The 13,576-nt window shown below is 49.4% G+C and overlaps 1 protein-coding gene across 2 annotated transcripts; it reads left to right on the top strand.

Moving 5' to 3' along the window:
• The first annotated feature begins 10,736 nt into the window (after nucleotides 1-10,736).
• LOC123091482 (low-temperature-induced 65 kDa protein) lies at nucleotides 10,737-13,325 on the top strand. Of its 2 annotated transcripts, none has more exons than XM_044513016.1 (4): nucleotides 10,737-10,880; nucleotides 10,998-11,297; nucleotides 11,399-12,862; nucleotides 12,959-13,325. In XM_044513016.1, the coding sequence occupies exons 1-4, from the start codon at nucleotides 10,829-10,831 to the stop codon at nucleotides 13,039-13,041; spliced, it is 1,899 nt and encodes a 632-aa protein (XP_044368951.1). In that variant the 5' UTR covers nucleotides 10,737-10,828; the 3' UTR covers nucleotides 13,042-13,325. The 2 variants fall into 2 exon arrangements, with proteins under 2 accessions (XP_044368951.1, XP_044368948.1); XM_044513013.1 differs by having other exon boundaries at nucleotides 10,995-11,297.
• Nucleotides 13,326-13,576: the final 251 nt, after the last annotated feature.

Genomic DNA, 13,576 nt, shown 5'->3' with positions numbered 1-13,576 from the left:
GGCTGAAGAAAACAGCAAACCATTTTTGTATAGTGTAGGGTGTTCCCTATATTTGCACTGGTGGTGATCTTTGATGCCGAGTGGATGTAATTTTGTGCAATCGCCTTAATAGCCTAGAGTTAGTTTTGGCCTTATTTATTTCCTAGTCTTCTTTTTCCCTGGTTTGCTAATGGCCGCAACAACCATGGGCCATATACGGGCCGTAGGATCCATGGTTCTCCTACGGGCCGTAGGATCCATGGGTCTCCTACGGGTCGTCGATAAATGGGCCTCCAACAGGGCTGTAGAATTGGTGTGCCTCAGGCCGTCGGATAAATGGGTCTACATGGGCCGTAAACGGGCGTAATTGGTATCGGCCCAACACGGTAACGGGCCGTTAACAGGCCGTAGGACAGCAAAGGCTTAATTCTGTCACAGGCATAACGGGTCGTTAATGGGCGAGAATATAGGACGGGCTGGAAATGACACAACGGGTTAACAGGCCAGAAATGGGCCGACTCTTGCCATGGGCCAAATTTAACCCATTAGAGGAATAGGCCAGTAACGGGCCGACTCTTGCCATAGGCCGGATTTGGCCCATTAGGGGAACAGGACAGTAACGGGCCGGAAGTAATCGAGGGCCGAAAAGAAGCCCAAGAACGTATGGGCCGTCAATAGGCCGAAAGCTAACACGGGCTGGAAATGGCACATGTAAATCGCAGGCCGTTAACGGGTAAAAAGAAAATTATTGTTCATTATGGGCTAGAGTCCCCGTGTGCCTGTAAAGGGCCAAAATATACGAAGGCCTCATATGGGCCGAAAGACGTCGTGGGTCATACATGGGCCGAAAGTGAAATGGGCTGGTGTTATATTCAACGACCCACATGACGTTGTTGGGCCGATTTCCTTTAGGGCCTAACGGGTCATGAGTTATCGGGCCGTAAAATGGGCTATTTGCGAAGAGACCATTAACAGGCTTTTCATGGGCCAGCCCGTTTACTTTTGACCAAGTCCAACGGGCCGGCTTTGTAAGCTAAATGGGCTAGAGGTGGGCCGTGGCATGTGTCGACATATCATAGGTGCCTATCTGACCGACTGACGAGCTGACACGTGTTTCGTCCGGCCAATAAGAATTTTACACGTGGAAATTTCCCATTGGTCGGGGTTGTTAACGGGTTATCGGATCCAAAACCCGACCCGATAGCTTAACGGCATTCCTTTACGTTGGATGCCACATGTCGATCACCCTTGACGAAAGCACTTCTGTGACGCGTGATTTATCGTCATGGAAGTGGACACTTTCGTGATGATAATTTTGTTAATGTCATGGAACACTTCTACGACAGCACAGGTATGACTATCTTGCTTCTGTCATAAAATCGTCATGGATGTACATGCATGACAAAAAATGTGACCTACTGTGACAAACACGTATCATCACGGAAGTGTATTTTTTTGTAGTGTAGGTCAGTAATGAACTTCATCCAAATTGCTTCTTGTGCTGCCTCCGAGGCTGCCATGTATTCCGCTTCACATGTAGATCCCGCCACAACGCTTTGCTTGCAACTACACCAGCTGACTGCCCCACCATTCAAAATATACACGTATCCGGTTTGTGACTTGGAGTCATCCAGATCTGTATCAAAGCTAGCATCGACGTAACCCTTTACGATGAGCTCTTCGTCACCTCCATAAACAAGAAACATATCCTTAGTCCTTTTCAGGTACTTCAGGATATTCTTGACCGTTTTCCAATGTTCCATGCCCGGATTACTTTGGTACCTCCCTACCAAACTTACGGCAAGGTTTACATCAGGTCTGGTACACATCATGGCATACATAATAGACCCTATGGCTGAGGCATACGGGATGGCACTCATCTTTTCTCTATCTTCTGTCGAGGTCGGGCATTGAGCCGTGCTCAATTTCACACCTTGAAAAACAGGCAAGAACCCCTTCTTGACTGATCCATATTGAACTTCTTCAATATCTTATCAAGGTATGTGCTTTGTGAAAGACCGATGAGGCGTCTTGATCTATCTCTATAGATCTTGATGCCTAATATGTAAGTAGCTTCTCCAAGGTCCTTCATTGAAAAACACTTATTCACGTAGGCCTTTATGCTTTCCAAAAGCTCTATATCATTTCCCATCAATAGTATCTCATCCACATATAATATGACAAATGCTACAGAGCTCCCACTCTCTTTCTTGTAAATGCAGGCTTCTCCATAAGTCTGCATAAACCCAAACGCTTTAATAATTTCATCAAAGCTATGTTCCAACTCCGAGATGCTTGCACCAGTCCATAGATGGAGCGCTAGAGCTTGCACACCTTGTTAGCATTCTTAGGATTGACAAAACCTTCCGGCTGCATCATATACATTTCTTCCTTAAGGAAACCGTTAAGGAATGTCGTTTTGACGTCCATTTGCCATATCTCATAATCATAGAATGCGGCAATTGCTAACATGATCCGGGCGGACTTCATCTTCACTACGGGTGAGAAGGTCTCATCGTAGTCAACCCCTTGAACTTGTCGATAACCCTTAGCGACAAGCCGAGCTTTATAGATGGTCACATTACCATCTGCGTCAGCCTTCTTCTTAAAGATCCATTTATTTTCTATGGCTCGCCGATCATCGGGCAAGTTTGTCAAATTCCATACTTTGTTTTCATACATGGATCCTATCTCAGATTTCATGGCTTCAAGCCATTTGTTGGAATATGGGCCCGCCATCGCTTCTTCATAGTTCGAAGGTTCACCGTTGTCTAACAACATGATTTCCAGGACAGGGTTGCCATACCATTCTGGTGTGGAACGTGTCCTTGTGGACCTACAAAGTTCAGTAGCAACTTGATACGAAGTTCCTTGATCATCATCATTAACTTCCTCTCTAGTCGGTGCAGGCACCACAGAAACATTTTCCTGAGCTGCGCTACTTTCCGGTTCAAGAGGCAGTACTTCATCAAGTTCTACTTTCCTCCCACTTACTTCTTTCGAGAGAAACTCTTTCTCCAGAAAGGATCTGTTCTTGGCAACAAAGATCTTGCCTTCGGATCTGAGGTAGAAGGTATACCCAATGGTTTCCTTAGGGTATCCTATGAAGACGCATTTTTCCGACTTGGGTTCAAGCTTTTCAGGTTGAAGTTTCTTGACATAAGCATCGCCTCCCCAAACTTTTAGAAACGACAGTTTAGGTTTCTTCCCAAACCATAATTCATACGGTGTCGTCTCAACGGATTTAGACGGTGCCCTATTTAAAGTGAATGTGGTTGTCTCTAAAGCATAACCCCAAAATGATAGCGGTAAATCGGTAAGAGACATCATAGATCGCACCATATCCAATAGAGTGCGATTACGACGTTCGGACACTCCATTACACTGAGGTGTTCCAGGCAGCGTGAGTTGTGAAATAACTCCACATTTCCTTAAGTGTGTACCAAACTCGTGACTCGAATATTCTTCTCCACGATTTGATCGTAAGAACTTTATTTTCCTGTCACGTTGATTCTCCACCTCACTCTAAAATTCCTTGAACTTTTCAAAGGTATCAGACTTGTGTTTCATTAAGTAGACATACCCATATCTACTTAAGTCATCAGTGAGGGTGAGAACATAACAATAGCCACCGCGAGCCTCAACGCTCATTGGAGCGCACACATCAGTATGTATGATTTCCAACAAGTTGGTTGCTCGCTCCATTGTTCCGGAGAACGGAGTCTTGGTCATCTTGCCCATGAGGCATAGTTCACGCGTGGCAAATGATTCATAATCAAGAGACTCCAAAAGTCCATTTGCATGAAGTTTCTTCATGCATTTGACACCAATGTGACCAAGGCGGCAGTGCCACAAGTATCTGGGACTATCATTATTAACCTTACATCTTTTGGTATTCACACTATGAATATGTGTAACATCACGTTCGAGATTTAATAAGAATAAACCATTGACCAGCGGGGCATGACCATAAAACATATCTCTCATATAAATAGAACAACCATTATTCTCAGATTTAAATGAGTAGCCATCTCGCATTAAACAAGATCCAGATATAATGTTCATGCTCAAAGCTGGCACTAAATAACAATTATTGAGGTTTAAAACTAATCCCGTAGGTAAATGTAGAGGTAGCGTCCCGACGGCGATCACATTGACCTTGGAACCATTCCCGACGCGCATCGTCACCTCGTCCTTCGCCAGTCTCCGCTTATTCCGCAGCTCCTGTTTTGAGTTACAAATATGAGCAACCACACCAGTATCAAATACCCAGAAGCTACTACAAGTATTGGTAAGGTACACATCAATAACATGTATATCACATATACCTTTGGTGTTGCCGGCCTTCTTGTCCGCTAAGTACTTGGGGAAGTTCCGCTTCCAGTGACCATTTCTCTTGCAATAAAAGCACTGAGTCTCGGACTTGGGTCCATTGTTTGGCTTCTTCCCGACAACTGATTTACCGTGCGTGGCAACTCCCTCGCCTTCCTTCTTGAAGTTCTTTTTACCCTTGCCTTTCTTGAAACTAGTGGTCTGATTCACCATCAACACTTGATGTTCCTTTTTGATTTCCACCTACGCTGATTTCAGCATTGAATATAACTCAGGAATGGACTTCTCCATCCCTTGCATATTGTAGTTCATCACAAAGCTCTTGTAGCTAGGTGGGAGCGACTGGAGGATCCTGTCAATGACCGAGTAATCTGGAAGATTAACTCCCAACTAAGACAAACGGTTGTGTAACCCGGACATAGTGAGTATATGCTCGCTGACAGAACTATTTTCCTCCATCTTACAACTATAGAACTTGTCAGAGACTTCATATCTCTCGACCCGGGCATGAGCTTGGAAAACCACTTTCAGCTCTTGGAACATCTCATATGCTTCGTGCTGCTCAAAACGCTTTTGGAGCCCCGGTTCTAAGCTGTAAAGCATGCCGCACTGAACCAGGGAGTAATCATCACTACACGACTGCCAGGCGTTCATAACGTCTTGAGTTGCTGGGAAAATGGGTGCTTCACCTAGCGGTGCTTCTAGGACATATGCTTTCTTGGCAGCTATGAGGATGATCCTCAAGTTCCGGACCCAGTCCGTATAGTTGCTACCATCGTCTTTCAGCTTGGTTTTCTCTAGGAACGCGTTGAAGTTGAGGGTAACATTAGCGTGGGCCATTTTATCTACAAGAGATATTGCAAATATATTTTAGACTATGTTCATGATAACTAAGTTCATCTAATCAAATTATTTAATGAACTCCCACTCAGATAGACATCCCTCTAGTCATCTAAGTGATACATGATCCGAGTTAACTAGGCCGTGTCCGATCATCACGTGAGACGGACTAGTCATCATCGGTGAACATCTTCATGTTGATCGTATCTACTATACGACTCATGTTCGACCTTTCGGTCTCTTGTGTTCCGAGGCCATGTTTGTACATGCTAGGCTCGTCAAGTCAACCTAAGTGTTTTGCATGTGTAAATCTGGCTTACACCCGTTGTATGCGAACATTAGAATCTATCACACCCGATCATCACGTGGTGCTTCGAAACAGCGAACTTTCGCAACGGTGCACAGTTAGGGGGAACACTTTCTTGAAATTTTTAATGAGGGATCATCTTATTTATGCTACCATCGTTCTAAGCAAATAAGATGTAAACATGACAAACATCACATGCAAATCATAAAGTGACATGATATGGCCAATATCATTTTGCGCCTTTGATCTTCATCTTTGAGGCGCGGCATGATCACCTTCGTCACCGGCATGACACCATGATCTCCATCATCATGTCTTCATGAAGTTGTCTCGCCAACTATTACTTCTACTACTATGGCTAATGGTTAGCAATAAAGTAAAAGTAATTACATGGCGTTTTCAATGACACGCAGGTCATACAATAAATTAAGACAACTCCTATGGCTCCTGCCGGTTGTCATACTCATCGACATGCAAGTCATGATTCCTATTACAAGAACATGATCAATCTCATACATCACATATATCATTCATCATATTCTTTTGGCCATATCACATCACATAGCATACCCTGCAAAAACAAGTTAGACGTCCTCTAATTGTTGTTGCATGTTTTACGTGGCTGCTATGGGTTTCTAGCAAGAACGTTTCTTACCTACGCAAAAGCCACAACGGTGATATGCCAATTGCTATTTACCCTTCATAAGGACCCTTTTCATCGAATCCAATCCGACTAAAGTGGGAGAGACAGACACTCGCTAGCCACCTTATGCAACAAGTGCATGTCAGTCGGTGGAACCTGTCTCACGTAAGCGTACGTGTAAGGTCGGTCCGGGCCGCTTCATCCCACAATACCGCCGAAACAAGATAGGACTAGTAACGGTAAGAAAATTGAACAAACCAACACCCACAACTACTTGTGTTCTACTCGTGCATAGAATCTACGCATAGACCTAGCTCATGCCACTATTGGGCAATGTAGCAATAATTCAAAAAAAATCTACACATCACCAAGATCCATCTAGGAGATTCTAGAAACAAGAGAGAGAGAGAGGATGAGCATCTTCATACCTTTGAAGATCGCTAAGCGGAAGCGTTACTAGAACGCGGATAATGGAGTCGTACTCGCGGCGATTCAAATCGCGGAAGATCCGATCTAACGCCGAACGGACGGCGCCTCCGAGATCAACACAGGTACAGCTCGGGGACGTCTCCTCCTTATTGATCCAGCAAGGGGAGAGGAGAAGTTGAGGAGAGCTCTGGCAGCATGACGGCGTGGTGGAGGAGCTTGCAATTTTCCGGCAGGGCTTCGCCAAGCACTACGGAGGAGGAGGAGGTGTTTGGGAGGGAGAGGGCTGCGCCAGGGGAAGGGTGCAGCAGCCCTCCCACCTCCCCTCTATTTATAGGGGCAAGGGAGAGGGGGGGGTGGCCCCCTCCAGATGGATCTAGAGGGGGCGTCCAAGGGGGGAGGCTTGCCCCCAAGCCAAGGGGACGCCCCCTTTAGGGTCCCCCCAACCCTAGGCGCATGGGCCCTAGGGCGGGTTGTCGCCCAGCACACCTAGGGGCTGGTTCCCCTCCATATTCAGCCCATAGGGACCTCCGGGGCAGGTGGACCCTCCCGGTGGACCCCCGGAACCCTTTCAATGGTCCCGGTACAATACCGATAAACCCCCGAACACTTTCGGCAACCGAATAAGGACTTCCCATATATAAATCTTTATCTCCGGACCATTCTGGAACTCCTCGTGACGTCCGGGATCTCATCCGACTCCGAACAACATTCAGTAACCGCATACTAATTCCCATAACAACTCTAGCATCACCGAACCTTAAGTGTGTAGACCTTACGGGTTCGGGAATCACGCAGACATGAGTGAGACAGCTCTCTGGCCAATAACCAATAGCGGGATCTGGATACCCATGTTGGCTCCCACATGTTCCACGATGATCTCATCGGATGAACCACGATGTCGGGGATTCAATCAATCCCGTATACAATTCTCTTTATCCATCGGTATGTTACTTGCCCGAGATTCGATCGTCGGTATCCCAATACCTTGTTCAATCTCGTTACCGGCAAGTCTCTTTACTCGTTCCGTAATGCATGATCCCGTGACTAACTTCTTAGTTACTATGAGCTCATTACGATGATGCATTACCGAGTGGGCCCAGAGATACCTCTCCGTCATACGGAGTGACAAATCCAGTCTCCATTCATGCCAACCCAACAGACACTTTCGGAGATACCCGTAGTGTACCTTTATAGCCACCCAGTTACGTTGTGACGTTTGGTACATCCAAAGCATTCCTACGGTATCCGGGAGTTGCACAATCTCATGGTCTAAGGGAATGATACTTGACATTAGAAAAGCTCTTAGCAAACGAACTACACGATCTTGTGCTATGCTTAGGATTGAGTCTTGTCCATCACATCATTCTCGTAATGATGTGATCCCGTTATCAATGACATCCAATGCCCATGGTCAGGAAACTATGACCATCTATTGATCAATGAGCTAGTCAACTAGAGGCTCACTAGGGACATGTTGTGGTCTATGTATTCACACATGTATTGCGATTTCCGTTTAATACAATTATAGCATGAACAACAGACAATTATCATGAACAAGGAAATATAATAATAACCATTTTATTATTGCCTCTAGGGCATATTTGCAACAAAAACAACCAGCATAGGCCTAGATGGGCCTAATGCAGGCTACCAAACGCGTTAATAGTGTGCTAAGGCTTGAGGGCTCAGAAGCTGCTCTTTATGGAAGATGTCTCACTGTTACTGCTGCTACGAGCTATGGGCACACGATGCCTCGACTTAGTTTGTTCGTCTTTCTTCTTTTTTAGTTTGTTAGGGCATCTATAACACTGACCCGCAAATTTGCTCCGATAGTTGTCTGCGGACTAGGGCGACCAGTCCGTCGACACTGATTCGAGAGTCGACCATCCAACGCTGTCCGCATACATTTTAACAATTGCTGGAACTAACCGGAGGAAATTCATGCAAACACGGTGGATTCATATAAACCAGACGAAATTCATTGCATTTGACATTTTGGACACTTTAACTCCTCGGCAAGCTGGCTTGGAGCGGCGAGTTGCTGAACGACACGCCAGCTTGGAGCTTTTGCTTCCACGAGCTGGGATGCAGTGGCCTGGACCGCCAATGGAGGTGCAACAGAGAATTGTTTGGCTCATTCTAGCGGGCTCGACGAGCCACCCATTCGGCTTTATGCTGGAGAACTCGTCTTCCTGCTCACCGAATGCCATGAAGATTGTGGAGAAAATGGTGTGCAAGCAAGAGATGGGAGCGGAGTGTGGTGTGATTTTTGCCCGGCGTCTGGCATCATTTCAATAGCAGGGGGCGGCCGGAGCCAATAGGTGTTGTGTTTAATGACGGGCGTCGCGAACAGACGTGTGGCTGGAGTAGGTTTCTTGGCACACACGCGGGTTTTAATGGAGGAAGGCAAGCAGTATGCCGTCGTTTAATGCGGCGAGGAGGCGTGTCCAGCTAGGCGAGCAGCGGGCAGCGCTCTCTTGGCCAGCGTTCACTTCAATGACGGCAGTGAGAGGGCGCGTCCGTCTGTTCCGCCCACCCGTCCGGTCAAATCGCGAGCATCAATGATGACCGCTGCATGCTCTGGGCCGGCATGAATGCAACTGCAAGTGGCGCAGGCATTCGATATAAAGCGCAGGAGAGGCGGGTGGGAATTTTTGCGGGCTAAGTCAGACGCGGGCGTGCCAGCGATCTGCACGTTCGCAAAGCCCCCATATTTGTCTCTGATTTTGCGGGAGTAAGTAAGTCCGGACCGCCCTGCGAACCAATACAAGCCCACGTTAGATGACGCAACACATTCAGATAGTGTGGTCCGGACGTAGACGGGTGGTTTGAGGGTCGGCCTTGAAGATGTCCTTATATAGCTTGTTGGTGTTCGAAAATGCTTTTTGGAGCTCGGCCTCCATGGAGGCCGGTTTTTGAAAAACATAAAATTCATGAAAATTCATAATTTTTACAATTCAAAAAAAACTGAAAAAAATACAGATATACATGGAGGCATGACACACATGTATGTAAATTTTTAGGATGAAATACGTTGAAATGAAGGGTGTGCAAAAAAGACAAATCTGAAGCTTTTTAACACATGATACTATTCATCCTCAAAGTCCAGAAATTTGTCTTTTTTATATAGGTCGCATTTCAAAGTATTTCATCTTGAATTCTTACACGTACATACATTTCATTCTTGTATAGTTCCATATTTTTTTTCAGAATTTTTTGAAGTCGAAAAGTATGAATTTTAAATTTTTAAAAAATAAAGGGCTTCATGGAGCTCGGTCATTAAGACGCCCTACTCGTTGGTGTTTGGCTGACATGAGTTTGAACCCTTTATTTGAGGTGGTCCGGTAGTTGTGTAGTGTTTTCTCTTTTATTCTTCTGAACCTTGTGTCTTTCTTAAAGAAAATCGAGGAGGCAGCCCTTCTTTTAATTAAAAGAAATTCTCATCTAGAGAAGACTTTAGTAAACTGTTAAGAGTAACCTGACACCCTCCAACTATTTGGTCGCTGTCCTTACAGAAATGTGTCTTGTTGCCCATCGAAACTGGTTTCCTAAATTCTTTTCAAAACACCGACCAAACAGGCAAAACCGGACGCGACGCATCCCCGGCCAAAAGGCGGACGCCACATGACGAGACGGCTCGTCGGCCTCCATTCCACCTCGTCGTAAACGCGGAACCGCTCCATGATCACTCCGGCCAATCAGGGATAGCTGGACCTTCCAGTCGCTTCCATCCCTCAAACTAAGACCTCTTCCAATGCAAAGGTGCTTAGATGAAGTGCTAAGTACATTAAATACCTTAGCAACTTAAGTCCCCAATGCATAGGTGCTTAATTTGCTATTGCTAAGCACACTTTATTTAATGAGTTAACACCTAAAGTCTTTCATGCATTGCCCAAATTGTTTCATTTAAGTGGTTTGCCTAGGTTCTCGCGCTTGGCATTGGTTCTTTCTGGAGTCACCAAAATACTTTCTCCCCTCCTTAAATGTTGTGCCATGTCACTTTTTGCTTATGTGGCATACTTAGCACCAGTCCACGATGAAGCACTGGGAATGGCCTAAACCCCGTCACGGCACGCAGCAGCAGTGCCACGCGTCCCTCCCCTTCTCCACCCGCCCCACGTGTGCGTCGAGGTGGCGCTCGCCTCCCCGTTCTGCTCCGCTTATATCCCATCAGTCGACCAAGGCTTTCACCATCCCACACACAGCATTTAGCGATCGAGCAACAAGCCAATTCGTCACACTCACAGTGATCAAAGATTTTGAGATTGCCTAGTAGCTGCACCGACGTACGTGCGACGATGGACGCGCCGGCCATGCTCACGCGCAACCACGTCCCCGAGAACATCGCCGGTGAGTAGTGCCACGCCGAATCTGGCTTCTGGATTCCCTGCACGCACGGCGTCGTCATTCATACATCCGTTATGAGTTCGTTGTTGATTTACTTGCAAATGTGTGTGGCTGCAGCAGAGGAGGGCGGGCAGCAACAGATGCACCGGGACGAGAAGCAGCACAAGCCGGTGCTCAAGAAGGTCAAGGACAAGGTGAAGAAGATCAAGAACACCATCGTCGGCCATGGCCACGGCAACGGCAACGGCCACGGCCACGATCACGATCACGAGCAGGACACCGGTGGTAGCAACAGCACCGACGAGGACGAGGAGGATGTGGCGATGAGGGAAGCAGAGGTGGAGAAGGGCGGGTACCAGCAAGACGTCGAGGACAAGCCCATCTTCACGGACTCCAGCCCCGAGCTGCACGGCGCACCCAGTAAGTAGATGCTCGCTATGTTCTGTCCATGTCCCTCGTGTGTGTGTGCATGTGTTGTGTCGGTGCTCAAGGCTTGTATCGCTCGTGATAATCCGTTGCAGTGTACGACTCGGAGAGGATCCCAGCGGCGGCGAAAGAGGTGAAGCACAACGACGCTCCGGGGGTGCGGCTGGGTGACATTGGCGGCCTGGCAGCGGCGCATGGGGTGAAACGCGACGACGCCGCGGGGGAGCGGCTCGGCGACTTCGGCGGCCCAGCGTCGGCGAAGGAGGTGAAGCGCGACGACACCCAGGGGGTGCGGCCCGGCGACTTCGGCGGCCCGGCAGCGGCGCATGAGGTGAAACGCGACGACGTCGCGGGGGAGCGGCTCGGCCACTTGGGCGGCCCGGCGTCGGCGAAGGAGGTGAAGCGCGACGACACCCAGGGGGTGCGGCTCGGCGATCTCGGCGGCTCCGTCGTCGAGGACCCGGCCGCGCCGAACTCGAGGACGCCCATGCCGCGAGGTGGCGAGGACATCGGCACCACGGGCGTCGTCCGTGACTTCGAGGCGATGACCGTGTCAGACGACCCCAAGAAAGTCGACGTGAGCAAAGAGTATGAGGCAATGCCGGTGTCGGACGGCACCGGCGAGGAATGGAACGACGCACCCACGGACGCCGAGTACACCGGGAGCTACACGGACAGGCTCAAGAACACGGCGGCTGGCACGACAGAGTACGGCAAAAAGCTGGCGAGCACGGTGTATGAGAAGGTCGCCGGCGTCGGCACGGTCGTGGCGAGCAAGGCGCAGCAGGTCACCCCCGGCTTCGGCGCTGGCGGGAACGCGCAGGACGACTCCAGCGCAACTGCCGCCCCTGGATCGATGACCGCAGGTGCCGGGAAGAGGGACGTAGACTTGCCGAAAGAGGGAACGCCGGCGTCGTTCACCGGCTCGGAGGGACTGAAGAACGCGGCCACGGACGCGACGGGCACGGAGAGGCTGAAGGACGCGGCCACGGACGCGACAGGCACGGCGGGGCTGAAGAACGCGGCCACGGACGCGACGACGGAGGCCGCGCCTGGCGCGACGTACACCGACAAGATCATGTCCGCGGCGGCGGGCACCACGGAGTACGGCAAGAAACTGGCGAGCACGGTGTACGAGAAGGTCGCCGGCGTGGGAACGGCCGTGGCGAGCAAGGCGCAGCAGGTGACACAATCCACCCCTGGCGTCGGCGCGCAGGACGGCGCCACCACCACTGCGACGGCCACCCCAGGCATCGGTGCGCAGGACGGCGCCACCACCAGGGCGACGGCCACCCCTGGCGCGGGTGGGCCGGGGAACGGGCAGGACAAGGGGGTGACCGGCGTGACAGCCTACATCGCCGAGAAGCTGCGCCCAGGCGACGAGGAGCGCTCCCTGAGCGAGGCCATCACCGGCGCCGTGCAGCAGCGCAAGGAGGGGGTCGGGAGCACGGTGGCCAAGGCGCGCGAGGTCCCGGCACAGGCGGTGACCAGGGCGCGCGGCGCCGTCACGTCGCTCACCGGCGGGAACCGCGTCTCGGAGACCGTGCAGCCCACCACAGGTACGCACGACACGCCCGGTCACCCTTAACCGCAAACAAAATTTCGGCGTTCGCAGCTGAGCTGATGACGACGGGTTCTTGTTCTTGTTGCTGCAGAGGGGAACATCGGGGAGGGCGTCGCGGCGGAGGGGCCGGTGCTTCACGGCGAGGCTCCGAGGACCAACACGAATGTGATGTGAAGTGCCGCAGCGTGTGATCAGTGCGCCGGGGTCGTGGGATCGCTGGAATAAGTCGCCTGGCTGGTTCAGGTGTACACAACTGGAGTTTGGATCTGGGGCTTAGCTGGTTTATCGTTCGTGTATGTATTTTGGGCTTCTGTTCCAGAAGTGTTCGTGTAAGTTTCACACGTTCTGTGTGTCTGTAAATCATGTACGATACGCGTGGGTATGTACATATTTCTGTCTTTGTCTTTTAAGTTCTTCTGAACTTCCTTCCTGTGTAATCTGTGTGTTCAAAGTTCAAACACGATGTTTCTTCGTCTGTTTTGTTGTGCTCGTCGTTTCCAAATGACGTGTGCTCGCTCTGATCAGCTAACGCTGAACTTCTTCAGCAGCATTGTACTACACCAAATTGGGAAGTTCAGGCCCTGTTTGGTTTCAAATAAGTCACCAACTTATAAGTCTTATTTTGCCAAACAGACCCGACTTATAAGTCATCCCAATTTATAAATTATAAGTTGCTCCACCCCATCTTAAAATTTATAAGTATCCTTTT

Source organism: Triticum aestivum, chromosome 1B (genome assembly GCF_018294505.1).
Source record: "Triticum aestivum cultivar Chinese Spring chromosome 1B, IWGSC CS RefSeq v2.1, whole genome shotgun sequence".
Taxonomy (NCBI): Eukaryota; Viridiplantae; Streptophyta; class Magnoliopsida; order Poales; family Poaceae; genus Triticum; species Triticum aestivum.
The sequence above is the reverse complement of the archived record's forward strand: the minus strand, read 5'-3'. Positions and strand labels throughout refer to the sequence as shown.